Genomic DNA, 26854 nt, shown 5'->3' on the forward strand with positions numbered 1-26854 from the left:
TCCTGGCTGCCCCGTTGGCCTCTGTGTGTCCTGGCATAAGGGGCAGAACCCTCAGGGCAGAGTGGCCCTGACCCCAGGTTGCCTACATCTGGGGTGCGGCTGCACGGCCATCCCTGTCCGTGGTCTTGTGGGGCCCGGCTCCTGACGCGGATAGTGGTGTGGCCTCTCTGAGATGCTAGATTGTTGCTTATGAGGATGCCACGGGGCTGTCAGACTATCCCCCACCCCCAGCTGGGCGGTTGTTCTAGTTGGACCTCTGTGGCCCCCCAGGTTCCAGCTGTCACTCAAACTCTCACTTTGCCTTTGGTGCTGGTGGGTGGATGTGGCTGTGGCCTGGTCAACTACCCCAACCCTGGAATTGGAGCCCCAGGTCGGCAGGGCCCTTGCTCCTCACCAGGGCCCTCACCCTCATGCCCACAGAGTCCACTCTTCCCAGCAGGCTAGGTGCCAGCGTCCCTGCACTCTGCTGACAGCAGAATTCAGTCCACCTGAGAAGCCGTTCCATCTGCACACATGAAATTCAGTGCACCTGAGAGGCCGTTCCATCTGCACACATGATCTCCATGTTTGCTCTGGAGGTTCTGGGCCCACTGCAGCCTTGGTGAACCTGTGTCAGCTGCCAGCTGTGGCCTCGCCCCTTTCCCGCCTGGCCTGGCTCTGCATCCTCAGAATCCCCAGCTCCCATCACAACCTGTGTTTCCCGCACAGTCATCTTAAAGTTATTTTGTTTGCTTTGAGGGATTACGTGAAGCTCTCGGAAACCTTCATTTTAATTGTTCTTGTATTTGAAAATGGAATGGGATGCAGCCACCACCCACCATAAGATAGAGAGGGTCTTGTTCAGGATGAGCCACACTAAGTGAGGATCTCACTGCCCTGGCACGGACACATCTTCCCAGGTCATCATCTCCCTGGCCGGGATCCGCAGTGTTTTCCTGGGCCACAGATACACTGTTGCCCTGGTTCCCAGCTGTGGTTGACGAGGCCCGTCTCGTTGCTTTCTAGCACTCCTAGTTGCAGCCAGAATGCATGACTTCAGGAGGACTGTGAAGGAGGTCATCAGTGTGGTCAAAGTGTGTGAGTCCACGCTGCGAAAGAGGTAGGGGGCTCTCATTCATGGCATGGGCACCACGCAGACGCTTCGTCAGTCCAGCTCAGGCCTGCTTGCCGGAGCAGGTGCCACTTCCCAGGACCCTGCTATACCCCACCTGGCTGTTGGCCAGGACCTAGCCCAGCCCCCGTCGCACCATGGCTTGGACATGCTGGCAGGATGCCTTGCCTCCCTCCGGAGAGTTCCCTGCTAGTCCTTCTGAGGCCGGCTCTGTCCTGCGGAGGCGTCCTCCTCCTCCGATCCCTGTATTATTATTATTATTTTTTTTTTTTTTTTTTGAGACGGAGTCTCGCTCTGTCGCCCCGGCTGGAGCGCAGTGGCTGGATCTCAGCTCACTGCAAGCTCCGCCTCCCGGGTTTGCGCCATTCTCCTGCCTCAGCCTCCCGAGTAGCTGGGACTACAGAAGCCCGCCACCCCGCCCGGCTATTTTTTTAGTAGAGATGGAGTTTCACTGTGTTAGCCAGGATGGTCTCGATCTCCTGACCTTGTGATCCGCCCATCTCGGCCTCCCAAAGTGCTGGGATTACAGGCTTGAGCCACCGCGCCCGGCCTTTTTTTTTTTTTTTTTTTTTTGAGAGACAGCCTCGCTCTGTCGCCCAGGCTGGAGTGCAGTGGTGTGATCTCGGCTCACTGCAACCTCCGCCTCCCGGATACAAGAGATTCTCCCGCCTCAGCCTCCTGAGTAGCTGGGATTACAGGCGTGCGCCACCACGCCCGGCTAGTTTTTTGTATTTTTAGTAGAGACGGGGTTTCGCCATGTTAGCCAGGATGGTCTTGATCTCCTGACCTCGTGATCCACCCGCCTCGGTCTCCCAAAGTGCTGGGATTACAGGCTTGAGCCACCACGCCCGGCCTGTATTTTTTAGTAGAGACGGTTTCACCATGTTGGTCATGCTGGTCTTGAACTCGTGACCTCGTGATCCACCTGCCTCCCAAAGTGCTGGGATTACCGGCGTGAGCCACCGTGTCCGGCCTGATCCCTGTGTTTCTAAGTTGAGGCGGAGGGTGATGTGTAAAGTTGCCCTAAGTCACAAACAGGCAGGAGGCTGTCTTTGATGTCAGAAGCCTGGTCCATCTCCTTTTTGGTGTGGTCCGTCCTGGACTTTGAAAGCCCAGGTGACCCTTGTCCCAGTGAGAAGCCGGAGTTCCGTCAGAGGTCCCCGCATCAGTTGAAATGAGTGGCACAGCAAGCCAGGCAGGCAGGGCGGGGCTTTGCACCCCACTTTGCTGGGTGGTATTTGTTGGGGTTCCTCACAGCTCACCTGCACTGGCAGCCCCGTTTCATAGACTTCGGCAAGGTAAATGTGACAGTGGGGTTGCTGCAACCTGTAACTGCTGTGACATTTATCACAAATCTTAAACACACGGCTGCTGTTTTTCAGCTGAGATCGTGTCCTGTGGCAGTTTCCAAAAGCAGCTGGAAAGTATTTAACCTTAAACATCTGACTGTTGATTCTGTAAAAAGCCTTTGATTAAGCATGTTGGAGGTTGTGTAGCGTGTAGAGGCGTTCGTAAGAACTGAGCCCCATGGCTCACAGGCCTGCAGGCCCCTTCCTGCCCGACTGCCAGGTGCTGAGGTTCTAGCCCAGCCTCCTCTCTTCAGGCCTTCTGAGTCTTCCGCCTAGGATTGGGGTCCTCTGTGAGTGATTAAGGGTGCCTGTGGGCCTTTCTCCCAGTGAACAGAGGTCTGGGCAGGATCAGGTGGGGGTAGAGAAGCCGCCAGAAGGGACCTGGGTGCCGAGGAGCAAGGCCTGACTGCCAGGCCCCATGGAGGAACGCCTGGCAAGCACAGTTCATTCATTTGTTTTTATTTTTTATGTTTTTGACACAGAGTTTTGCTCTTGCCGCCCAGGCTGGAGTACAGTGGCACGATCTCAGCTCACTGCAACCTCCGCCTCCTGGATTCAAGCGATTCTCCAGCCTCAGCCTCTCAAGTAGCCGAGATTACAGGCTCCCACCACCACGCCCAGCTAATTTTTGCTATTTTTAATAGAGACGGGGTTTCACCATGTTGGCCTGGCTGGTCTCGAACTCCTGACCTCAGGTGATCCTACCACTTCGGCCTCCCACATGTTGGGATTACAGGCGTGAGCCACAGTGCCTGGCCTTTTATTTTATTTTTTTATATATTTTTTGAGACAGTCTCACTCTGCTGCCCAGGCCAAAGGGCAGTGACGCTATCACAGCTCATTACAGCCTCAACCTCCTGGGCTCAAGTGATTCTCCCTGACCTCAGCCTCCCAAGTAGCAGGGACTGCAGGTGTGCACCACCATACCTGGCTAACTTTTTTTTCTTTTTGGGTAGAGACAGAGTCTCACTATGTTGCCTAGGCTGATCTCAAAGTCCTGGACTCAAACAGTCCACCCACCTTGGGCTCCCAAGTGCTGGGATCACAGGTGTGAGCCACGCCAAGCCAGCAGCTCAGTTTTAAACGGCGTTTTCAGAGCTGCCAGCTCCATTTCCCATGTCCGGCTCCATTTTAGGCTCACGGAATTTGAAGACACCCCCACCAGTCAGCTGACCATAGATGAGTTCATGAAGATCGACCTGGAGGAGGAGTGCGACCCCCCCTCATACACGGCTGGGCAGAGGAAGCTGCGGATGAAGCAGGTAGTGCCCGCCTTGGCGTCTGTCTGTGCTGGGCTTGTCAGCCTTGCAGGGAAGCTGCACACCCATAGCCTCATAGCCGCTCTTCAGTGCTGTAACCAGCCAGAGCCCGAGGCTCCAGGACACACCTTGCACAGACTCTGGGAAGTGCCACATTTTCCTGTAGGGGACACAGACCCATAGCTCCACCTCCACCGCTGCGTACCCCTAAGTTCCAGTGGCCTGTGGTCCCTGGGGCCCCCAGGGCACCCCGGAGGCTGCGCTGTGTACCCGGCCTCCCTTCACGGAGCCTCTCGCCCTGTTCCCTTTCAGCTTGAACAAGTTCTGTCAAAAAAACTGGAGGAGGTTGAAGGTAACCAACTGATCTTCCCATACAATGCTTCTGCTTTGTTGGGAAAATTGATTTTGTGCTGACTTTTTGCTTTTAACTTACGACTTCAGGTGAAATATCCAGTTACCAGGATGCAATTGAGATTGAACTAGAAAACAGCCGGCCAAAGGCCAAGGGGGGCCTGGCCAGCCTGGCGAAAGATGGTGAGTCCAGCCCTGGCCTCAGAACTCGAGACCTGTCTGTGTGCCCCTTGCCGGCACCTTTCCCACCAGCTGACCTTTGACCTTGTCCTTCCTGTCACTCTTCCTGGGCCCTCTGGTCTATGTGCACAGCCCTGGGGTTGAGGCTGCCTCCCCCCATGACCTTCCTTCCTCCTCAGACACTCAGGCTGCACGCTGGGCTGTGGCACTCCAGCTGTTGGTACAGGTTGCCCCCACCTCATCCCCTCCCTGCAGAGGCTCCTGTGAGGTGTGCATTGGTTTGATCCAGAAAGGTGGGACAACTCAAAGCAGTGGGCGGGGCTTATAGGTCACAGGTGGAGTCAAAGGTTTTGTGATTGGCAATTGGTTGAAAGAGTTAAGTTATTGTCTAAAGACCCGGAATCAACAGAAAGAAGTGTCTAGATTAAGGTAAGAGAGTTGTGGAGACCAAGGTGCTTGTTACATAGATGAAGTCTTTAGGTGGCCACCCTTAGAGGCAATAAATGGAAAGGTTTCCTTTTTTTTTTCTGGAGTCAGAGTCTCCCTCTTTGACCCAGACTGGAGTGTAATGGTGCGATCTTGGCTCACTGCAACTGCCATCTCCCAGGTTCAAGTGACTCGAGCCTCAGCCTCCCAAGTAGCTGGGACTACAGGCACCCGCCACCACGCTCTGGTAATTTTTGTATTTTTATTAGAGACAGGGTTCTACCATGATGGCCAGGCTGGCCTTGAACTCCTGGCCTCAGGTGATCTGCCTGCCTCGGCCTCCCAAAGTGTTGGGATTATAGAAATGAGCCACCGTCCCTGGACAAATGTTTCCTATTCAGACCTTTTTGTTTGTTTTTGAGACAGAGTCTCTCCCTGTCGCCTGGGCTGGAGTGCAATGGCACAATCTCAGCTCACTGCAACCTCCACCTGCTGGGTTCACGCGATTATCCTGCCTCAGCCTCCCAAGTAGCTGGGAGTACAGGCACACACCACCACACCTGGCTAATTTTTTGTATTTTTAGTAGAGATGGGTTTCACTGTGTTGGCCAGGCTGGTCTCGGAACTCCTGACCTCGTGATTTGCCCACCTCGGCCTCCCAAAATGCTAGGATTACAGGCGTGAGCCATTGCTCCTGGCCCCTATTCAGATCTTCAAAATATGCTAGTCTCAGCAAATCTCTTTAGGATCAGAAAAAGACCTGGAAAGGGAAGGGGATTCTCTACAGAATGTAAGTTTCCTGCCAGGTGCGGTGGCTCACGCCTGTAATCCCAGCACTTTGGGAGGCTAAGGCGGGCGGATCACAAGGTCAAGAGATTGAGACCATCTTAGCCAACATAGTGAAACCCCGTCTCTACTAAAAATACAAAAATTAGCCGGGCGTGGTGGCGCATGCCTGTAGTCCCAGCTACTTGGGAGGCTGAGGCAGGAGAATCGCTTGAACCCAGGAGGCCGAGATTGCACCACTGTACTCCAGCCTGGGAGACAGAGTGAGACTCCGTCTCAAAAAAAAAAAAAAGAAAAAAAAAGAATGTGAGTTTCCACTGCAAAAGACAGCTTTGCAGAGCCATTTCAAAATATGTCAAAGATATTTTGGGGTAAAGTATTTTGATTTCTTTCAGGGCCTGCTACCTGTCATTGATGCTATACTAGAGTCAGGTTGGAATTTGGTATCTGTTGCTACAAGGTCTGTTTGGTCAATCATCGGATCTCTCTCATCGGATGTTAATGCTGATGAGCTGCTCCTGAACTCCAAAGGGAGGGGGTGTAAGAGGGTATAATGAGGCATGTCTGACCCCGCCCCCGCTTCCCATTGTGGTCTGAACTAGTTTTTCGGGTTTCTTTGAAATCTCTTTGGTCAAGAGAAGGGATCCATTTGGTTGGTGTGGGGCTTCGAATTTTATTTTTGATTAGTATTCTGTACTGTGTTTTTTCACTTGGGGGTAGTAGGAGCCATGAGAGGGCCTGAGGGCAGAGGCAGGTGGAGGCTGTTGCAGGAACCCAGGGTGAGAGACCTGGCCCAGCCTGGTCAAACTCTGGAGGTACTTTTGGGGCAGAGCCAACAGTCTGGGGAATGTGCACGTCCAGGGAATGTGGCAGCTGGAGCCCCCAAGGCTCCTGGCACCTGCGGCCTGGGCCCACTTGCCCGGGGAGGGGTTTCTAAGAGGCTGCACTGTCCAGAGGTCATTACTCACTGACGTCTGCTCTCTGGGGATCAGGTGCTTTCCCCCAAGGAGCCATTCCTCACCATGGGGACCCCTCCAGGACTCAGTGCTAGCCAGCAATTTTATATTGGAACACATTCAGACGAAAGTAATCTAAGACTTAGAGTGGGTCAAGCATAGTGGTCCATGCCTGTAATCGTAGCACTTTGGGAGGCGAATACAGGAGGATTGCTTGAGCGGAGTTCAAGACCAGCCTGGTCAGCATAGTAAGATCCCATCTCTACAAAAAATTAAAAACTTAGCTGGGTGTGGGAGTGCGTGCCTGTAGTCCCAGCTGCTCGGGAGGCTGAGGCCGGAGGATCACTTGAGCCCAGGAGTTCGATGTGCAGTGAGCTGTGATTGCACCACTGTATTCCAGCCTGGGCAGCAGAGCCAGACCCTGTCGCCAGTACACACACACGCACAAAATCTAGAGTGGGATGTTTTAAGATGAGTTTTGCCAACCTTAAAGGAAGAAGCAGAGGCAAAATTAATCTACATAATTTATTTGGGTCAAGCTTGAGGAGTGCAGCCAGAGAGGACACCTCTCATTGCCCTGAATATACACTCTGGTGAGCAGCGGTTACACGTGGACTTTTTCTTTTTTTGGAGACGGAGGCTTACTCCGTCACCCAGGCTGGAGTACAGTTGCATAATCTCAGCTCACCGCAACCTCCACCCTCTAGTTTCAAGCAATTCTCCTGCCTCATCTCCCCGAGTAGCTGGGACTACAGGCATGCGCCACCACACCCAGCTAATTTTTGTATTTTTTGTAGAAACGGGGTTTCGCGGCCGGGCGCGGTGGCTCAAGCCTGTAATCCCAGCACTTTGGGAGGCCGAGGCGGGTGGATCACGAGGTCAGGAGATCGAGACCATCCTGGCTAACATGGCGAAACCCCGTCTCTACTAAAAATACAAAAAACTAGCCGGGCGTGGTGGCGGGCGCCTATAGTCCCAGCTACTCGGAGGCTGAGGCAGGAGAATGGCGTGAACCTGGGAGGCGGAGCTTGCAGTGAGCCGAGATCGCGCCACTGCACTCCAGCCTGGGTGACACAGCGCGAGACTCCGTCTCAAAAAAAAAAAGAAACGGGGTTTCGCCACGTTGGCCAGGCTGGTCTTGAACTCCTGACCTCAAGTGATCTGCCCACTTTGGCCTCCCAAAGTATGGGATTATAGGAGTGAGCCATCATGCCCAGCCACAGATGGAGTTTTAAAGGCAAAAAGGGACAGTGATTGGATGGATACAAAGTTGTTTGTCAGGAATTGTCATTGGCTTACAATAATAACATTTATTCGTGATTGGCCGTACGTCGTTAAGCTATTGGGTGCGGCGTTATTAGGTTAGTTTAGAGCTACTTGTGGCAACAGCAGGCAGTTTCAAGAAGTGAACACCTAGCTCAAGGGGGAGGATTCACATTCCTTCCGTGAAAGTTGTTTTCTGTCTTTTAAATTCACCATTGGGTGATTTTTAACAGCTTTATTGCGGTGTAATTGCCTTATGACAAACTGCTCATGTTTAAAATGCGCCGTTTAATTTCTGAACTTTGACGTCTGCACACACCTGTCAAGCCATAGTGACAACCAGGAAAACCCACAGATTTGTGGCTCCTGCGGGGTCCACAGGCCCTTAGTTAGCGCCCCCCCTCCTGCCCCAGGCCCCCAGTGAGCTACTTTTTGTTATTATAAATTAGTTGTATTCTGTAGAATTCCGTACGAGTAGGATCATGTAAAATATGTTTTTCCCTTCGGCTTTTTTCACAGTGTGATTATGTTGAGTCCATCAATGGTTTGTTCTTTTCTTCTGTGGCGTGGCAGTTAGTAGTCCTTCAGCACGCTGAGGTGTGTAGCCATTCATCTGTTGGAGTACATTGCACGTTCGGGGCTGTTTCAGATGCACTCCTGAACCCTGGTGTACAGGTCCTTGTGTGGACGTTGATTTCCTTTTGGGTCAGCTGCTGAGGAGTGAAATTGCTGGGTTATGTGAAAGGCAAGTGTGTCTGTCTTTTTTTGTTGTTTTTGAGACAGGGTCTTATTCTGTCACCGAGGCTGGAGTGCAGTAGTTCGATCATAGCTCACCGCAGTGTCAACCTCCTGGGCTCAAGCAACTCTCCCATATCAGCCTCCCAAGTAGCTGGGACTGCAGGCGGGCACCGCCACACCCAGCTAAGTTTTCATTTTTTCATAGAGACAGGATCTTGCTATGTTGCCCAGGCTGGTCTGGAACTCCTGGGCTCAAGTGGGCAGCCATGACCTGTCTGTCTTTAAGAAATGATCAGGTTGTCGGCTGGACGCAGTGACTCACACCTGTAATCCCAGCACTTTGAGAGGCTGAGGTTGGTGGATCACAAGGTCAGGAGATTGAGACCATCCTGGCTAACACAGTGAAACCCCGTCTCTACTAAAAATACAAAAAAAATTAGCTGGGTATGGGGGCAGATGCCTGTAGTCCCAGCTGCTCGGGAGGCTGAGGCAGGAGAATGGCATGAGCCTGGGAGGTGGAGCTTGCAGTGTGTGGAGATTGCACCACTGCACTCCAACCTGGGCGACAGAGCGAGACTCCGTCTCAAAAAAGAAAAAAGAAATGATCAGGTTGTCTCCAAAGGGGTGTCACCATGCGTGGAAGCTCGAGGGAGTATGTTCCTCCTGCCTGGGAGGCATGGCCCCATTTTATTTTCAGGGCTAGAGGTTCTGAGTTGTGAAGGAGTAGCTGGTGGTGATTTCATCTGCGTTTCCTTCAGGACTGGAGGAGGTCTTTGTGTTTGTTTGTTTACCACCCATATGTCATATTTGTGGGAGCCTTTGTTCAGATCTTTTTTCTGTTTTTTTAATTGGGTTGTGTTTTCTTGTGAAGTTTTGGGAATTCTTCATCTGTTCTAGATTTAAGTCCTTTACCAGTTGTGAGATTTGCAGATAAGCCTGTGGGCTGTCTTCATTGTCTTAATGATGTCTTTTAAAGGGCAGTTCTTAATTGTTTGGAAACCCGTTTTATCAGTGTTTTATGGGTTCTGCTTTTAGAGCCGTTAGAAATATTTGCCTTATCCAAGGTCAAACTTTTTCTGTCTGAGATGTCTGTACTTTAACTCCCCCCAGGTCTGTGATCTGCTTTGAGCTAACTTCTGCGTGCAGTGTGAGGTGTGGCCTGAGGCTCGTTCTTTGGCACGTGGCCGCCAGGCACCGTGCAGCGACAGCCTTTCTCTGGGTTACCTGGCAGCTTGGTAGCATTGTTTTTTGTCACAAAAGTGGGCGCCCTGGCCCTCTGCCTGGTTAACAGGTGGTGTGTGGATTGTGTACCCCTAGGCTCCGCTGAGGACACCGCGTCCAGCTTGTGTGGTGAGGAGGACACGGAGGATGAGGAGCTGGAGGCCGCGGCCAGCCACCTGAACAAGGACTTATACCGGGAGCTCCTTGGTGGCACCCCTGGCAGCTCGGAAGCAACAGGAAACCCCGAGTGGGGCGGCAGACCTCCAGCCCTTGGGTCCCTGCTGGACCCCCTCCCCACTGCAGCCAGCCTGGGCATCTCAGATTCGATCCGCGAATGCATCTCCTCGCAGTGCAGCGACCCCAGTGAGTTCTGATGGAGCCCTGGAGGGTGGCTGAGGTCATCAGGAGAGCTTTCCGACGTGTCCCTCTCAGGGGGAGAGCTGGATGCTGCCATCCTTTGTCGGGAGGTGTGGTGTTTTCGAGCGGTGGGCTTGGGTGGGGGCACCACCAGTCCCCCCAGTGGGGCTGTGTGGGCGTCAGTGGTCCTGGTGTGAAGAACTGGGTGTGTGCCGGTGCCGGAATGCGGTGGGTCTCGTCACCCTCACTGGGACCGCCTGCAGGCCACAGGGGCCATGGAGAACAGAGCCCACAAGTTGCGTCCAGGAGTCCCACGGGGCAGCTCCACACCTCATCCACTTGTCCAACATGGTTGGGGAGCGTCATTTGCTGAGCTTGGTCATGGCAACGACGAGGCACCCCTGTCCCATAGTGTCCAGGCCAGGCCACCGTGCCCGTCATGCCCCCTCCTCCCTGCCCATTTGGCTGGGAGCTCTAGGAGAAAGATGGGTCCCATCCCCCATCCCTGCCAGGACAGGCTTCCCTGGCTGAAAGCCTGGACCTTCCTGCAGCGCTTCACCCTCAGGCCCTGCCTCCCATCGGGCACCAGGGCCTGGCCTCTGTGTTGAGGAGCCAGGCAAATATTTATCGAGTGACCTCTGGGCCGGGGGTGGAGACAGTCCTGATGGCTGGGGCTGCTGTGTGGGTGGAACCCAGGCAGGTCACACAGAGCAACAGGCAGAGGGGACGTGCACAGGCTCCCGGGGCAGCCGGCGGCACAGTGACCCTGAGCAGAAAGGGCCATTCTGGCTGAGGAAGGGCCATGGGGGGCCTTGAGGGCTGCCTGTTTGAGTGCTGAGAGGAGCCCTCTCAGGCCTCAGCCATGGAACAGCGTGACAGGAGAGCACCCCAGACAGTCCAGCCCTGTGCTGGAGTTGAGTTGGCAGCATGGGGCAGGCAGCTATGGTGTGGGGCTGTGGCAAGGAGAGGCTGTCCCAATTCCAGGCTGTGCAGATGCTGCCTGGACCACGTGGGGCTGGGCAGGGGTGACAGGCAGGTTTTGGGGTGTCCTGAGCGTGATCATGGAAGGCTCCCTTGGGCCTGGACTCTGGAATTATTTCTATTCCCTCATTTCTATCCCCAGACCTATGGGCTCAGTGATAGGGAGCTGGCGCCCCCCAGCGCAGACCCCTGTCTCACCCCGTGGCCTGGCCTTTCCTTCCTGCCCAGCTTCCGTGCCCTCCCTCGGTCTTTGGGGCCAGACAGCCTCTGTCTCCCAATCTTAAAAAGTTGCTTTCTTACAAAAAGCACAGGAGTGCTGGGATTTTCCTTCGTAGCTTGAGTTTGGCGTCCTGCTGTCTTCACTTAGCATCCTTAGCTAAGCATTTAAAGAGACGTGGCCATGTGGGGAAACAGGGCGTGACCCCCTGGTGCAGAGGAGGGGATGGGGTTCTAGAAGACCCTTAGCCCAGACCCAGGGTCCTGAGCCAGCCCAGGTGGTGGCCGTGCTCCCGTCATCAGAGCTGGTGCTGAGTGATGCTGATGCTGCGCTTCCCTCCAGAAGATGCTTCGGGAGACGGCGAGCTGGACCTCAGTGGCATTGACGACCTGGAGATTGACAGGGTGAGTGGCAGCACCCCTTCCCAGGAGGGGCCAGGCTTGGGAGGGCACTGCAGCCCAAGGATCCCTGAGTGGCCAGGTAGGGTTGGCCATCTCCCCTGCCCAGTGCCCACCCCGCTGGGTGAAGTGGGCTCCTGGCCTTCTAGCCACTGTTCCCGGGACCCACCCCCAGACTCTCCTGTCCAGTGTTGGCTCCAGGGCGGCCTGTCGGGAGGCCCCCAGCTTTACACCTGGCCCTTGTGGCCCTCTGGGCATGTAGCCTGTGGCAAGCACAGATCGCACAAGTGGCACCAGGGTCAGCCCATCGAGGGGGTCTCCAGACACAAGAGGGTACCCACTGACTCCACATGCACTGTGTGCCCCCAAACCCCAGGGGTTCCAGCCATTGGGACCAGCTCTTTGCAGTTTATCTCAACATACTTGCCCTCTGTCAGGCAGGAAGTCTTCCCTGATTTCATGGCCACGTGGTGTCTCAGACCCCTCCAGCCTGGCCCATCTGTTCCTGAGTGGGTGGCTCTCACCTTCACCTGGTCCCTTTGTGGGGACCTGTAGCCTGCCCTCTGGCTGGCCAAGGTCCTGGTGTCGGCGGGGCCTGCAAGCTGCCCTAGAGGGTCTCACAAGTGTGGCCTGCTTGGTTGGCCTTGGGACAGGCAGAGGTGCAGCAGGTCCCCAACTCACCCCGAGCGGGAAGACATCAGCCCAGGCTCCGCACTAAATAGAGGCTGGCCCTGGTTCCCCTTCCTCTCACGGAGGAAATACTTCCCGCTGGTCAGCACGACCTTAGCACTCCCTAGTGCGCGAAGGCTAAAAGCCAGCCCCACTTCCCTGTGCTCGCCCAGTACATCCTGAATGAGTCGGAAGCCCGCGTGAAGGCCGAGCTGTGGATGAGGGAGAACGCCGAGTACCTGCGGGAACAGAGGGGTAAGCGCCACCCGCCCGCACTCACACGCAGGACGCGCAGCCCGCAGGCCTGGGGCGTGGACCCTCAGTGACACCGGCCCCTTTTCTGAACTTTTAGAAAAAGAAGCAAGAATAGCCAAAGAGAAGGAGCTTGGCATCTACAAGGAGCACAAGGTGGACGCCTGTAACGCCGGGCCTGGCCTTCTCGGGGGTGTCCAGGTTACGGGGGGGGCAAATATCTCTGGAATGTCCCTTCCCCGTGTGACCCAGGGTAGGCAGCTGGAGGCCATGTGCTCTGGACCCTAGACCCATGTCCCTAACCCCCAGGTCCTGCCCCGTGCTGGCCACAGGCGCCCAGCCGTCAGCTTCACCTGGGAGGGCGTGTGCTCAGCCTTGGAGTGACCCTCTGGACACGGCACCAGGGCAGACTGTGTTGGGCTTCGGGGCTGGATGCTGGGGTTCCTGCCTGTGTAACCGGCGTTTGCTCTTCTAATGACCTGGGAGGTCCGACTCTAATGCCTCCCTGCCTTGTGGTCGTCGTGGTGACCTGGCTCAGCTGGCTCACTCCAGGGGGGACCGTGCCTTCAGTCTCATGGTGCAGTCAGCAGTGCTTGAGCCTCTGAGTGACTGAGCAGGAGAAAACACAGGAAGCCGGTTCCCTGCCGGCGAGACTGGGGTCCCTCGGACCAAGCTGTAGGTGTCTGGGAGGGCGGATGTGGGGCCTACCCACTCAGGAGGACCCGGGGAGCGTGTGGTCAGGGAGTTAGGAACCTAGGCACTCCGCCCCACCCAACAGCACGTCCCAGGCCTTGCTGGGCCACATGGGAAGGTTGTCATGCAGGGAGGGCAGCAGGGGTGGTGCAGGCTGATGGCCCTGAAGTGGTCTGTGGCTCCAGCTCCTAGAATGAGATCCAGGGTCTTCGGGCAGCTGGGGCCTTTGACCTGGGCCACAGTGCTGGGATGGATTGTCTGTCTTTGGCCTGGGCCACAGTGCTGGGATGGATTGTCTGTCTTTGATTTGGGCCGCAGTGCTGGGATGGATTGTCTGTCTTTGGCCTGGGCCGCGGTGCTGGGACAGATTATCTGTCTTTTTTTTTTTTTTTTTTTTTTGAGACGGAATCTCGCTCTGTCGCCCAGGCTGGAGTGCAGTGGCGCGATCTCGGCTCACTGCAAGCTCCGCCTCCCGGGTTTACGCCATTCTCCTGCCTCAGCCTCCTGAGTAGCTGGGGCTGCAGGCACCTGCTACCACACCCGGCTAATTTTTTTGTATTTTTTTTTTAGTAGAGATGGGGTTTCACTGTGTTAGCCAGGATGGTCTCGATCTCCTGACCTTGTGATCCGCCCGCCTTAGCCTCCCAAAGTGCTGGGATTTCAGGCGTGAGCCACCGTGCCCGGCCATTGTCTGTCTTTGGCCTGGGCTGCGGTGCTGGGACGGATTGTCTGTCTTCACTGAGTAGCCTCTCTGCTGTGGCCCTCACGTTGCAGCAGCTCGTCACCCTGCCGTGCGCCTGTGGCCCTGCCTGTGTGAGACCCAGGGGCAGCTCGTCTCCCTGCCATGTGCATGTGGCACATTTGCTGCTGTTGCTGTCTGGAGGCCCTGCCAGCACCCATGCCAGCCCACGTGCCCCACTCACCTGGGAGGGCAGGATTTGATGTGGGCAGGCCCAGAGAGCGCCAGGCTGGCCCACGTTCTGGGAGGAGGAGGCAGGAGCAGCCCTCTGAGGGCCTGCACTCCTGGCCTCACATGGAGCCCTGGTGGTCGAGTGCAGCAGGCGTGACTCACGGGAGGCATTCTTGCATGTTTCCGTCAAGCCCAAGAAGTCTTGCAAGCGACGGGAGCCAATTCAGGCCAGTACCGCCAGGGAGGCCATCGAGAAGATGCTGGAGCAGAAGAAGATCTCCAGCAAGATCAACTACAGCGTGCTCCGGGGCCTCAGCAGCGCCGGCGGGGGCAGCCCGCACAGGGAGGATGCGCAGCCCGAGCATAGCACCAGTGCCAGGAAGCTGTCACGAAGGAGAACGCCGGCCAGCAGAAGTGGGGCTGACCCTGTGACCAGTGTGGGGAAAAGGTACCATCCTGTCCTGCGTGGCTGGGTTAGGGCAGGAGCCCAGGGCAGGCAGAGGCCCATGGCTTCGGGTCCTGGAGCTGCCAGGGGCCAGCCGAGGCCACAGAAGTGCCTGGAGTGGCATTTGCCTTGCATGCTGGGGACCGGTGGGCCGTCTCTGGTGCATTGATGGTGTCTTGGCTCACCTTGGTCTGGCCCGCTGTGACCCGATGAGCGGTGCAGGCTGTCAGAGGGGTCCTGCAGCCTAGGCTCTGTTTTGTCCCAAGGAGGGGATGGGACACTCAGTGGGGTCGGCCCCTTCTCCAGCCTGGGTTCAGGAAGACGAGCCCCCAGCCCTGCCGCCCTGTGCCTGCTCTGCGTACCCAGGCTGCATTGCTGTCTCTGCTGAGGTGGTGGGTGAGAGCAGCGCACCGCTGAGGAAGGAGGATGTGGGTGGAGAATGTGGCTGAGGGGGCCGGGCGCAGTGGCTCAAGCCTGTAATCCCAGCACTTTGGGAGGCCGAGACGGGCGGATCACGAGGTCAGGAGATCGAGACCATCCTGGCTAACCCGGTGAAACCCCGTCTCTACTAAAAAATACAAAAAAAAAAAAACTAGCCAGGCAAGGTGGTGGGCGCCTGTAGTCCCAGCTACTCGGGAGGCTGAGGCAGGAGAATGGCGTAAACCCCGGAGGCGGAGCTTTCAGTGAGCTGAGATCCGGCCACTGTACTCCAGCCTGGGCGACAGAGCGAGACTCCATCTCAAAAAAAAAAAAAAAAAAAAAGAATGTGGCTGAGGGACTGTCAAAGGCGGGATGTGCTGGCTTCAGCGCACAGGGTCATGAGGCTCTGCCGCTCCATGCAGGGCCGCCTTGGAGTGGCTCAGCCTCCGTGCACGGCTTGCCTCTGGGTGGCGGCTGCAGGGTCTCCTGACGAGGCCACAAGCAGCTGGGCTTACCTACTGCGTCTTTGGGGCCCGCGGCTAGTCCATGTGACCTCCTGGCAGTGGAGATGGGATCCGCGGCTTAGCTTCTGGGTCCATCCTATAGTGGTTCCGACCTTCACTCCACCCCACCGAGTCTCTGGGCTGGGAGCGTCTGCTGGTCCTACTGCTCCTTGGGATCTCTTGCGCTGTCTCCAGCTGCTTCCCCTGTGGGGCAGTGCTGACCCTCGGCAGCCCCGTCAGGGCCTCCTGTTGTTTGCTGTGGTTTCTCCTTGGCCTTTTGAGCTGCTTGGCCGGCCACTCCACCCTGTGAGAGTTGGCTGTGCTATGGGCCTGCCCCGCAGTGCCCAGGTGCTGCTCTGTGAGGGAGCCTGACCTCCTTGCAGGCTGGTGCTTCTCAGCCGGCATCTCAGCCCCTCAGGAGGGCCGCATGAGCTGTCTCCTCCACATCAGCCATGCAGTGGCTCTCCTAGCATTCCTAGCACAGCTCCTGGCATGCGTAGGAGGTCAGTGGGGCAGAGGTGAAGTCAGGGCAGGTCCATGGCTTGGTTCCCCTGTGCCCAAGCACTCTCAGGTCGGATCTGAGGCCTGAGTCTCAGTGTCTGCTGCCTGCCCAGCCAGTCTCTGTCAGCACTAGCGGGGATGGGGGTCCTGTCCCAGTTGGGTGATTCTGGTGCCTGGTTAGAGTTCACAGCCCCCTCTGTCACATCTGACCAGCTGGCCCAGACAAGGCCTCGGTGTGCATGTGTGTCTCTGTGTGTGTGTATGTGTGTCTGTGTCTGTATACACATAGTACATGCAGTACGTGTATGCCTGTGTCTGTGTGCATGCGGTGTGTGTGTGCATGCAGTGTGTGCCTGTGTGTGTAGTGTGTGCGTGTGTGTGCCTGTGCGGTGTATATGTGCATGTGCGTGTATGTCTGTGCATGCAGTGTGTGCATGTGTGCCTGTGTCTGTGTATGCAGTGTGTGTGTGTGCATATGTGCTTGTGTATGAAGTGTGTGTGCACCTGTGCCTGTGTCTGCAGTGTGTGTGCGCATGTGTGCCTGTGTGTATGCAGTGTGTGTGTGCATGTGTGTGCCTGTGCCTGTGTATGCAGTGTGTGTGCATATGCATGTGTGCCTGTGTCTGTATGCATGCAGTGTGTGTGTGCCTGTGTCTGTGTGCATGCAGTGTGTGTGTGCGTGTGTGTGCCTTTGCATGCATGCAGTGCGTGTGTGCCTGTGTCTGTGCATGCACTGTGTGTGCATGTGTGTGTATGCTTATGTCTGTGCATGCAGTGTGTGTGTGGCTGTGTGCATGCAATGTGTGTGTGCATGTGCCTGTGTGCCTGTGTGCATGCAGTGTGTGCATGTGTGTGCGCCTGCAGTGTGTGTGTGCATGTGCTTGTGTGCATGCAGTGTGTGCGCGTGTATGCCTGTGTCTGTGTGCCTGTAGTGCAGTGTGTGTGTGCATGTGTCTGTGTGCCTGTGTCTGTATGCCTGCAGTGTGTTTGTGCGTGTGTGCATGCAGTGTGTGGGTGCTTGTGTCTGTGTGCATGCAGTGTGTGCATGTGCGTGTGTGCCTGTGTCTATGGATGCTGTGTGTGCGCATGTCCGTGCATGCAGTGCATATGCACACAGTACGTGTGTGTTGGTGCACTCAGTACGTGTGTGTGCATGTGTACTTGTGTCTGCACACAGTGCATCTGCATGCCCGTGTGTGTGCACAGTGTGTGCCTGTATCTGTGACTGCACACAGTATGTGGGCATGTATGTCTGTGTAAGTTTTTGTGTGCAAGTGCAGATGTGCATGCCTATGTGTCTCTGTGCATGCAGTGTGTGTGCATGCAACACGTGTACCTGTATGTCTACACAGTGTGTGTGCATGTCTGTTTCTGTGTACACATGTGCACGCATGTGTATACACAGTGCGTGTGTTTCTCTGTGTGCATGGGGCGTGTGTGTGTCTTAAATCTCTCGAGTGTGTGCAGTGTGTGCGCGTGAGTCTGTGTGTACACAGTGTATGTGCACATACATCTGCGTGTTCATGCACTGCTTTCTGCATTCAAAACCCATCAACCTTCCCCCGCAAATGGCCATGATCCGATTTGTTAATATTTAGTGTTCTAAGACGGAAGCATGAAGACCTCAGGGCTTGGGATACCTCGGCCCTCCGCACCCCCACCCCCACTCAGGCCTGGGCAGCTCAGGCAGTTCCAGCAGGGCAGAGGAGAGGGGGGTCTACCTGGGGACAGAAGGGCACGTCCCGGTTGCCCTTGCAGCCCATGGGGGCAGGTTTTCACCCACGCTCGGGTGAGGAAAAAGGGACTTGGACTGCTTGGAAAGAGGCTGAGGCCCCAACCTGAGGAAGGGAGGTGGGGACAGACCACCAAGGAGGGGCTCAACTGAGGAGGCACTGCCTCAGCCCAGCGACCACAGCGTCCCTCAGCAGCAGCCGTGCTGCCTTGGGTGGCCCAGGCATGACAGCCCCTCCTTGGTGTGGGGGAACCAGCCTGAGCTGCACCCCCATTCTCTTAGGCTGCTGGTGGCTGCCCAGCCCGTCTCCCTCTGGCCACCTGCCCCTAGTCCCGTGTCGTGACGCGTGCTTCCCCTGATGACAGACACCTGCAGAACCCGAGCTGGGCCATTCAGGGGTGTGGGCAGCTGAGCCACGCGGCGGTGTGGGCAGCCGCTCCCTCCAAGCTTGTGTCCTCCTCGCTCTGCGGTCACTCAGGCTCGTGTGACCCTCGGGGTCTTCCTCTAGCCCAGGCAGATCAGTCTGCCATCATGCCTGAACATCCCCCTCTGGGGACAGGCAGAGGGGCCAACGTGGACCGTGGGCCCCAGCCCCCCTATCTAGAAGGGGGGAAAAGGTGGGGCCCACCAGATGAGCTCCCCTCCTGTCTGCTTACAGGCCCCAGGGTCCCCCAAGCTGGGCTGGGACCGGGCTTCAGCCAGTGGGGTCAACACGTGCTGGTGTGGCTGTGAGAGGGAGCAGCCTGAGCCCAGCAGTGGGTTTGTGTGATCAATGGGTACAGAGCCTCCACATCCTCAGGCCCCTGGCTGGGGACCCCCTTACAGGCCAAGGCTGTGGCCGAGGTGATGGCAGGTGGGAGCTTGTTCTCCAGGTACTCTCAGACCCTCCCATGTGGACTGGCTGCCTCAGATTCACACAGGATACTGCAAGGAAGGGGAAGCCCCTGAGGCAGGCCCCCAGCTAGCCCGCAGACCCCGGGAGCGCTTACGGTTCTGCACCCTTGAACACCACGCACCCTCTCTCCAGCCGGGCTCTGCAGGAGTAGGGAGCTTTTTGGCCCCCTAGGGTGAGGCCTGGCACAGCTGCTTCCTGGTTCTGGAAAAGCTGGATTTGTGTGTCAGAACCTTGGGTCAGTGCAGCAGGACCTTGTGACTTGAAGCTCAGCATGTCCTCAGTGTCAGGTGGGGGAGGAAGGGCATGTCCCTGCAGGAAGTTCACCCTCGTAACAGCGCCGTTCTCCCTGTGGCCCCATAGTCCTGCCCGCCAGCATTTGCTCCCCTCTGGCTAAGGCACAGTCTGCTGAAGTCGAAGAAACTACCTCTTCCAGAGGTTGCAGCGGGCCGAGATCATGCTGCTGCACTCTAACCTGGTCACAGAGCAAGATTCCGTCTCAGGAAAAAAAGAAAAAAAGAAACTGCCTCTCCTTGAGCTGGGGGAGGCTCAGGGCCCTCCTCGATGGGGGCCTGGTGGCCTGACTTTCCGGAGCATGAATCTCCTGGGGCCTTAGTCCCACCCGCCAAGATCAGGCCTCCGACCCAGCCGCCGGGCCTGCCTGCTGGAGTGCCAGCCACTTTTGGAGAGACCACAGTGGGGTGTCTCATCGCAGTCAGCCTGCTGGGAAGCTCCGCCGCAGGGCCAGCCGCCATCCCCAGAGGCCCCCGCTCCACTGCACAGTGGGCCTAGGGATGGGGGTGGGGACGGCGAAGCAGCGCCTGCCAGGCTCCAGGAACCAGGCTGGAGGCCTGGCCTGAGGATACAGCCCCACCAGGAGCTCTGGGAGCTCAGGGTCCCACTTCCTCCAGACTACGGAGAGGGCCGCATGGGGAGCCTGGGGCCTCAGCCTGGCTCACACCTGCTGTCAGCTTCACCCCGAGCGGAGCTCCATGTCTGGGTGTTCTGCTAATGTCCACCTGTCGTGGGGTTCCTTCCCAGTGTCCCGAGAGTTCATCTGACACGTCACAGGCAGGGCCCTGCCTCAGGCCCCTTGCCGCTCCCCACACAGCTGTGCCCTGGAGGGAAGGGCTCTGCCCCTGCTGCGTCCTTCCCCACAGGCCCTGAGCCCTCTCATTGCCCGCCTGACAGCCCTGTGTGTCTATGCTGGGGCTTGCGGGGAATGCCTGCGTCTTCTCTTGTGGGGTCCCCTGTCTCCCTGGGGGGACCAGCAGTCTCCAAGAAGACTTGGCATGTGGAAGGCACCTTTGGCCTTTGTGTGTGGCGGGCCAGCGAGCAGGCCCTGTGCAGGGTGTTGTCAGGTGAAGCAGGGATTGCCCTGGGCCTGACGGGGATTGGGGAAGCAGTCTGGGGTCTTCGGGTCTAACAGTGTCCCTTCCCCTCCCTCCCCTCCGCCCTGAGTGAAGTAGGGCAGCAGGCAGCTGCTTGAGGGCTCAGGCGCTGTTGGAAGAGGAGTGGGCCGGGGAGCGGGGCATCTGCCGCTTCTGTGTTTCTGCGTCAAGTGGTGCACGCTGTTGAGAATGTGAACGGGTAAGAGCTCTGTGTTGAGGTGAGGTGAGCACTGATGGAGCTCACAGAGGCTGGACACAGAACCAGACTTCCAGAGGGACCGAGAAACCATTAGTTAACGCTGGGGAAGTGAAGACAGGCAAAAGGGAACAAGTGGGCAGGCGTTCTGGGAGCCTGGGCTGAGGCCACCATGCTGTGCTTCCTTTTGCAGGTTGAGGCCTCTGGTGTCTACGCAGCCAGCAAAGAAGGCGGCCACAGGAGAGGTGCGTTGTCCCAGGCAGCCAGGGCAGGGGGACCTTGGGAGGCAGCCCACCCATTTCTTCCTGGGCCCAGATGCTTGGTCTGTGAGTACAGAGAGAGCAGGCCTGACAGAGGCACCTGCCCCTTTGCTCCACACTGGCCTGGCGTGGCCAGAGAATCGAGGCCCGAGGGCGGGGCTCCCGGTTGCTGGAGCAGGAGCGGGCAGGAAGTGGGGATCGTTGTGTGCTTCCTGCTCAGCGCTCGGGCCAAGGGTGAGCAGCCTTGCTGTGGGCCTGGTGCTTGCAGGGAACCTGTATGTAGGAAGCAGGCACTGCCAGGTCACAGGGCCCAGCCCTTCAGGGCTCAGGGGTCTTTTATCTGGACTGTCATTTGTTGGTGACTGGTCTGGCCCAGGAAACCAGGGAGCAGCAGGGAGGGTCCCAGTGCAGCTGAAGGTGCTGGCGGGTTGCGGCCCCAGCAGCCTCTGTCTATGTTCTGGGGGCCAGGCCAGGCCAAGCCCCCCGGGGGCAGAGGCCACAGTGTCCTCGGCCGAGGCCTACGGTCTGGAAAGGCGTTCTGCGTGCTCCCCGAGCGCTGGGGTGGGGCCCAGTAGGGTATAGGAGCAGGGGCTGGCAGAGGCCTGAGGGTGGCATCTTGATGCTGACACAGCTCACGGTGCAGCCACCAGGAGGCCAGAAGGAGCCAGTGGGCCTGGGAGCCCTGGCCAACCCTGTGACCCGCTGGAGGGGCAGGAGTGGCTGAGCATCCTGGGCCCGCCCTAGGGGGTCTGAGGGGTCTGTTGCGAGGAAGTGCTCCCAGCTCTGTGTGTATCCAAGCCCTACTTCATTCCAGGCTTTGCTCCCAAGCTCTCCCGCCCTCAGAGCTGAGCCTGCCAGGCCCCAGGCGGTCCTGGTGGAGAGCGGGCCTGTGTCGTACCATGCTGATGAGGAGGCCGACGAGGAGGAACCTGACGAGGAGGACGGGGAGCCCTGCGTCAGTGCCCTGCAGATGATGGGCGGCAATGGTGAGTGGGGCCCGACAGCTGGGAGGGGTTCAGGGGAATGAAAGGCATCAGCTACTACCCCTCATGATCCCTGAACTTGGGCCTGTTGGCTTCAAGTTGAATTTCTGTTTCTCCTTGGAAAGAAATTTGAACTAAGACATTTTGTAAATTGGTCATGTCGATTGTGAGGTTGGAGCCAGCCAGGGTCAGAGAGGCTAGGGACAGTGAGGTACCCACCATGAGGGCCGCCCAGCCAGCAGCATGAGGTTCCCGGGTCTGCCCACTACCGTGGACCTGCACGCCCAGGGAGGGAGGCTGAGGGAGCCCATGCTGCTCTCAGGTGCCCTCAACAAGGAGCGAGGCCCTGCTCTGGGTGCATGCCAGTCCCAGGAGGTGGAGAGGAGCCCAAGATGGCTCCTGGCAGGGCACGGGGACCACAGCCAGTGGGGCTGGGGCCGGAGTCTCCTGGAGGGGTACCAGGAACAGGGTGAGGGGGAGGGGCTCTGGGCTTCATGACTGTGCTCTTCTGCAGACTACGGCTGTGACGGCGATGAAGACGATGGCTACTGAAGCGTGGCCTCCAGGCAGGTGGCATCCTGGCGGGGGGCCTCACGGGTCTCCTCAGCATCAGACGGGCTTACAGGACCGCAGCAGGCAGGCCCCAGCACCAAGACTCCTGGTGACAGGTGGCACCTGCTCCACAGCCCTGTCCCCTGTGGAACTTGCCATTGGGATTGTGTTTCTATCCAGCAAGGGAAACCGGACCAAGCGTCTGCTTGTGTGTGATCAGATGTGGGCCTGGTGTGCACAGGGCTAGGTCCCGCTGCCTGCCGTCGACTCACCCAAGGACCCTCCAAGGCCGGCAGTGTAGTGTTGCTACTGGAAGGAAACAGGCTTAGGGCAGCCCCACTGCTGGTCCACGTGTGGGAGGGCTGAGTGTGCTGGCCCTGTGACTCAGGACCAGCTCTGGAGTCTCCAGCCACCCTCCGCACCATCCCTCCTGAGCGGCGCTCGGCACCGGTGGCCTCTGCCAGAGAGGAAGCTGGAGCCCTGCAGTTGTCTGGCGCAGCCGTGGGAGCTGAGGGTCTGGCACCTGAGAGGCAGCAGCTCTCCCGCGACCACGCTGTCTGAAGGTCCTCTGGCTCCAGCTGTGGCCCTGCATCCAGATACCTGCCTCCTCCAAGGCAGGCACCGCCACCCCTGCCTCCTTCAGACCCCTCCCACTGCCTGCACCGCCTGGAGCAGCATGGGGTTCAGACTTCTGCTTCAGGGACACTTGGGTTGTGTCCCCAGGAGCCCTGCGGCTGCCGGCAGATGAACTGAGTGCCCGACAGCTGAGACCGGCGCCCACCCGCCCTGAGCATAACTAGGCAGTGCGGGCGTGGCCTGCATAGTGTCCTGGTGTTGGGAGTGCCCCGTGGACAGAGCCAGAGGGCAGTGGTGCTCCCTGTCAGAGCTGGATCAGGTCCCCCATCCAGGCGGGAGGGCAGAGGGAGGCCCGAGAGCCTCCCCAGGGCCTGGCCTCTTCATGGAAAGGTCCCAGTACCACCCATAGGGGGTCTCAGCTCTGGCATGGCTGCCCTGGATGTGGCCAAGGAGGGGGCTTCACCCTGTGTCCCTAGGAGAGGGTGGCCTGGAGGCAGAGCTGTGCCACACTGACCCCCGGAGGCTGCATCCTCCCCATGGAATGGGCTGTTGTCCTGCCCCCACTTGGCCCACAGCAGGCCAGACCCCCCATACCCCCGCCCAGAGCTCAGCAGCCAGCCTGGGTCCTGCCAGGGCTTCTCGAAGGCTCGGGGGAAGAATAGATTTAGTAAAGCAGAAAGATCTGTGGTTACTTAACAGAAATCGCCTGAGGCTTGTTTGATTCCGTGTTGCGATCTGTGGCAGCGCCATGGCAGGTGCATCAGGGGCCACGTAGCGCCATGTCAGGTGCATCAGGGGCCACATAGCGCCAGCTGGAGCCAGCCCTTTGTGACCCGACCCGTGTCTCAGGTCAAGAACTGGGGCTGCTGGCTGCACGGCCTGGCCGTGGATTATTAGCCCCCGCGACCCAGAGGCTGCCCTGAGTGAGGGGTGTGGGGTCTTTAGGTCCCCCTGACTATTGCAGCAGCTGTGAGTGAGTGTGCATCAGCCTGGGCTGGACGTGGGCTGGGCATGAGTGTGCCACAGGGGACCGGGTGGACAAGCCCCTGCTTGGGCCCCAGCGCAGTGTGGGCACCAGGAGGTGAGTGCTGTGAAGAGAGTGAAGCAGCAGGACCAGTTCACAAGGGCTTCACTGAGGCTGAGGTGACAGGAAGCAGCACCTGGGCCAGGGTGGGCGGGCCTGGGGGCCATAGCCGGCACCCAAAGTCCCCCAGGGAGGTGCAGGTGGGCTGTGGGGCCACAGGGCAGGGGACTTGGAGAGGGTGCTCTTAGAGGAACCCTGAGGACCAGCTGGAGGGGCTCCCGGCCTGGCAGGTGGCCACTGGGGCCGGGCCAGAGATGACAGCCAGGTGGCATGGAGGGGGGGTTTTGTTGGAGGTCGAAGAGGGTGGATTTGGGGGGTGAAATGGGTGATAACCTGCCACCAGATCTTATTTGAGGAGGAGACCAGATGTGTGGCTGAGGGGCACAGGCGAGGCAGGCAGTGCCCTGTGTGCAGGGATCCAGCCCTCGGCCTGGGTGCTGGGGTGCAGGGCTGGGGGCAGTGTCTGGCCCTCGTGGTGCTCTTTGCCAGGCTGCGGGGCCCCAGGCGCAGGTGGGCTGCAGCTCTGCAGGAGGGAAGGAACCTCGTCCTGGGAGACCTGCTTTGGGGGCAGTTGGGTGTTGGAGGGAGGTTTTCAGGACAGACAGCTCTGGCTGGGCATTTCCACTCGGGAGGCCAGGAAAGAAGGTTTCCACGCTGCGTGTGCAGGAGCAACTGGGCACACAGGTGGTTTAGGATATTGGCTGAAGGGCCTGCCTGAGGCTGGAGGGAGGGGAGGGGTGGAGAGGTGGGTGGGAGGTGAGGGCCGGGGGAAGGGGAGGCCCAGGAGACAATGGCTGTCCACCCTTTGCGGGGGTCGGGTGGGGCTCGGGGGCTGGGGCGTAGGAGGGAGAAGATGGCTGGGGTGTGGGGCTGAGGGGCATAGGCGGGGCCAGACGGTGACCAGTGTGCCCGAGTCAAGCCCCACAGCAGCTGGTGGGACATCTCTGGGCTGGTGGAGGAAAGACTTCCCAGAGAGGGTGCGGTGTGGAGCAGAGCGTCCGGGTCCTGGAGCCGTGGGGACCTGTGCCACACAGACACTTGGGTGGCCAAGGTGCTGAGGTGCTGTGGCCCAGGAGTAGACAGCCATGGTGGCCGGGCGCCTTTTGGTGCTGGCCTGAACCCTGGGTTTGGGCTTTCCCTGCCACGAGTTTAGAGCTCAAGGGGTGCATTCAGATCTGTATCCCTCGGTCCCGTAAGTGGCTTGGGGGCCACATCTCCCAACCCAGAGGCTGACAGGCCTGAAGCAGTGCTTGGCCAGCTGTGACCCTGCAGCTGCACGGGGCCTGCCAGCATGCCCAGCAGCAGCTCGGGCACCTTCTGCCTGGGCCCTTCCCAGTGCCAGGACCAGACCATGCTGCAGCCTCAGGGAAGGGGGAGCCCAGCCTTTCAACTCCACCTCAATGTTCTTAGCCCAGCTTGCTAGCTGTTCCCTTGAATGCTGCCTTCTGGGCTGGGCCTGCCAGGCACGCACACCCCAGCCTTGAGCAGCCCCCGCCGCCGCCTGCTGCCTGCTCAGAGCAGGACCATCTGAGGCTGTTACGAGCTGGCTTAGGGACCTGGTGTTTGGTAGCCACCACCACCCCATGGATACCAGGTTCCAGTCCTGACGGGACTGGAGAACAGCCAGTTGGGGGCTCAGTGGTCCAGGGCTTTGTGAGAGCATGTGTCCACCTTTGGGGGTGCCTGGGAGAAGTGGTTTGCACAGCTTCATAGAGTGAGGGGGTGGGGCCTCTGGGGCTCAGGGCTGGGTCAGGCCCAAGGCTCTGCCACAGCCAGCCTTGAGCTCCCTTGTCTTGGTCCCGATGTTCTGTGCCTGAACGGTTCCTCCTTTGCAGCCCATGGAGCTGGGGGTGGGGAGAGTCCCCTGGAGGGATCCCCTTAAGCCACAGAGTTGGTGGGTGGGGCACAAGATCTGACCTTTCCCCTCCTCTGGGCTCCTTGCCAAGTCCTTAGGGATGTCTGCCCTGTGACCTCACTCCCTGACCCAGAGAACAAGCTGGGCCATGCCCCACACCCCGTACCCCAAGTGCAGCGGGGCTGCCATGCCTGCCCACAATCCCTGTATCCCAACTGCAGAGGGGCTGCCATGCCTGCCCACAATCCCTGTATCCCAACTGCAGCGGGGCTGCCATGCCTGCCCACAATCCCTGTATCCCAACTACAGAGGGGCTGCCATGCCTGCCCACAATCCCTGTATCCCAACTGCAGAGGGGCTGCCATGCCCATACCCCATACCCCAACTACAGAGGGGCTGCCATGCCTGCCCACAATCCCTGTATCCCAACTGCAGAGGGGCTGCCATGCCTGCCCACAATCCCTGTATCCCAACTGCAGAGGGGCTGCCATGCCTGCCCACAATCCCTGTATCCCAACTACAGAGGGGCTGCCATGCCTGCCCACAATCCCTGTATCCCAACTGCAGAGGGGCTGCCATGCCTGCCCACAATCCCTGTATCCCAACTACAGAGGGGCTGCCATGCCTGCCCACAATCCCTGTATCCCAACTGCAGAGGGGCTGCCATGCCTGCCCACAATCCCTGTATCCCAACTGCAGAGGGGCTGCCATGCCTGCCCACAATCCCTGTATCCCAACTACAGAGGGGCTGCCATGCCTGCCCACAATCCCTGTATCCCAACTGCAGAGGGGCTGCCATGCCCACACCCCATACCCCAACTACAGAGGGGCTGCCATGCCCACACCCCGTACCCCAACTGCAGCGAGGCTGCCATGCCCACACCCTGTATCCCAACTACAGAGGGGCTGCCATGCCTGCCCACACCCCGTACCCCAACTGCAGAGGGGCAGCCATGCCCACACCCCATACCCCAACTACAGAGGGGCTGCCATGCCCACACTCTATACCCCAACTGCAGCAGGGCTGCCATGCCTGCCCACAATCCCCATACCCCAACTACAGAGGGGCTGCCATGCCCCACACCCCGTACCCCAACTACAGAGGAGCTGCCATGCCCACACCCCGTACCCCAACTACAGAGGAGCTGCCATGCCCACACCCCGTACCCCAACTACAGAGGGGCTGCCATGCCCCACACCCCGTACCCCAACTACAGAGGAGCTGCCATGCCCACACCCCGTACCCCAACTACAGAGGAGCTGCCATGCCCACACCCCGTACCCCAACTACAGAGGGGCTGCCATGCCCCACACCCCGTACCCCAACTACAGAGGAGCTGCCATGCC

The 26854-nt window shown here is 58.5% G+C and overlaps 1 protein-coding gene across 7 annotated transcripts in view; it reads left to right on the plus strand.

Moving 5' to 3' along the window:
- The window catches only part of LOC105489857 (BRF1 general transcription factor IIIB subunit), a 79394-nt gene extending 56124 nt beyond the window's left edge, over window positions 1-23270 (plus strand). For 5 of the 7 annotated variants that reach the window (XM_011755047.3, XM_071099463.1, XM_011755049.3 and 2 more), the window contains 12 exons: window positions 1006-1099; window positions 3596-3722; window positions 4032-4071; window positions 4161-4253; window positions 9737-10003; window positions 11538-11599; window positions 12436-12517; window positions 12615-12670; window positions 14309-14565; window positions 20391-20442; window positions 21272-21443; window positions 21955-23270. In XM_011755047.3, the coding sequence (XP_011753349.2) occupies window positions 1006-1099; window positions 3596-3722; window positions 4032-4071; window positions 4161-4253; window positions 9737-10003; window positions 11538-11599; window positions 12436-12517; window positions 12615-12670; window positions 14309-14565; window positions 20391-20442; window positions 21272-21443; window positions 21955-21992 (1340 nt within the window). In that variant the 3' untranslated portion in view covers window positions 21993-23270. Of the gene's footprint in view, window positions 1-1005; window positions 1100-3595; window positions 3723-4031; window positions 4072-4160; window positions 4254-9736; window positions 10004-11537; window positions 11600-12435; window positions 12518-12614; window positions 12768-14308; window positions 14566-20390; window positions 20448-21271; window positions 21444-21954 lie in introns of those variants that run through there. The other 2 variants (XM_011755048.3, XR_011625451.1) reach the window with 2 other exon arrangements.
- The last annotated feature ends 3584 nt before the right edge of the window (window positions 23271-26854 follow it).

This window comes from Macaca nemestrina, chromosome 7 (genome assembly GCF_043159975.1).
Source record: "Macaca nemestrina isolate mMacNem1 chromosome 7, mMacNem.hap1, whole genome shotgun sequence".
Lineage (NCBI taxonomy): Eukaryota > Metazoa > Chordata > Mammalia > Primates > Cercopithecidae > Macaca > Macaca nemestrina.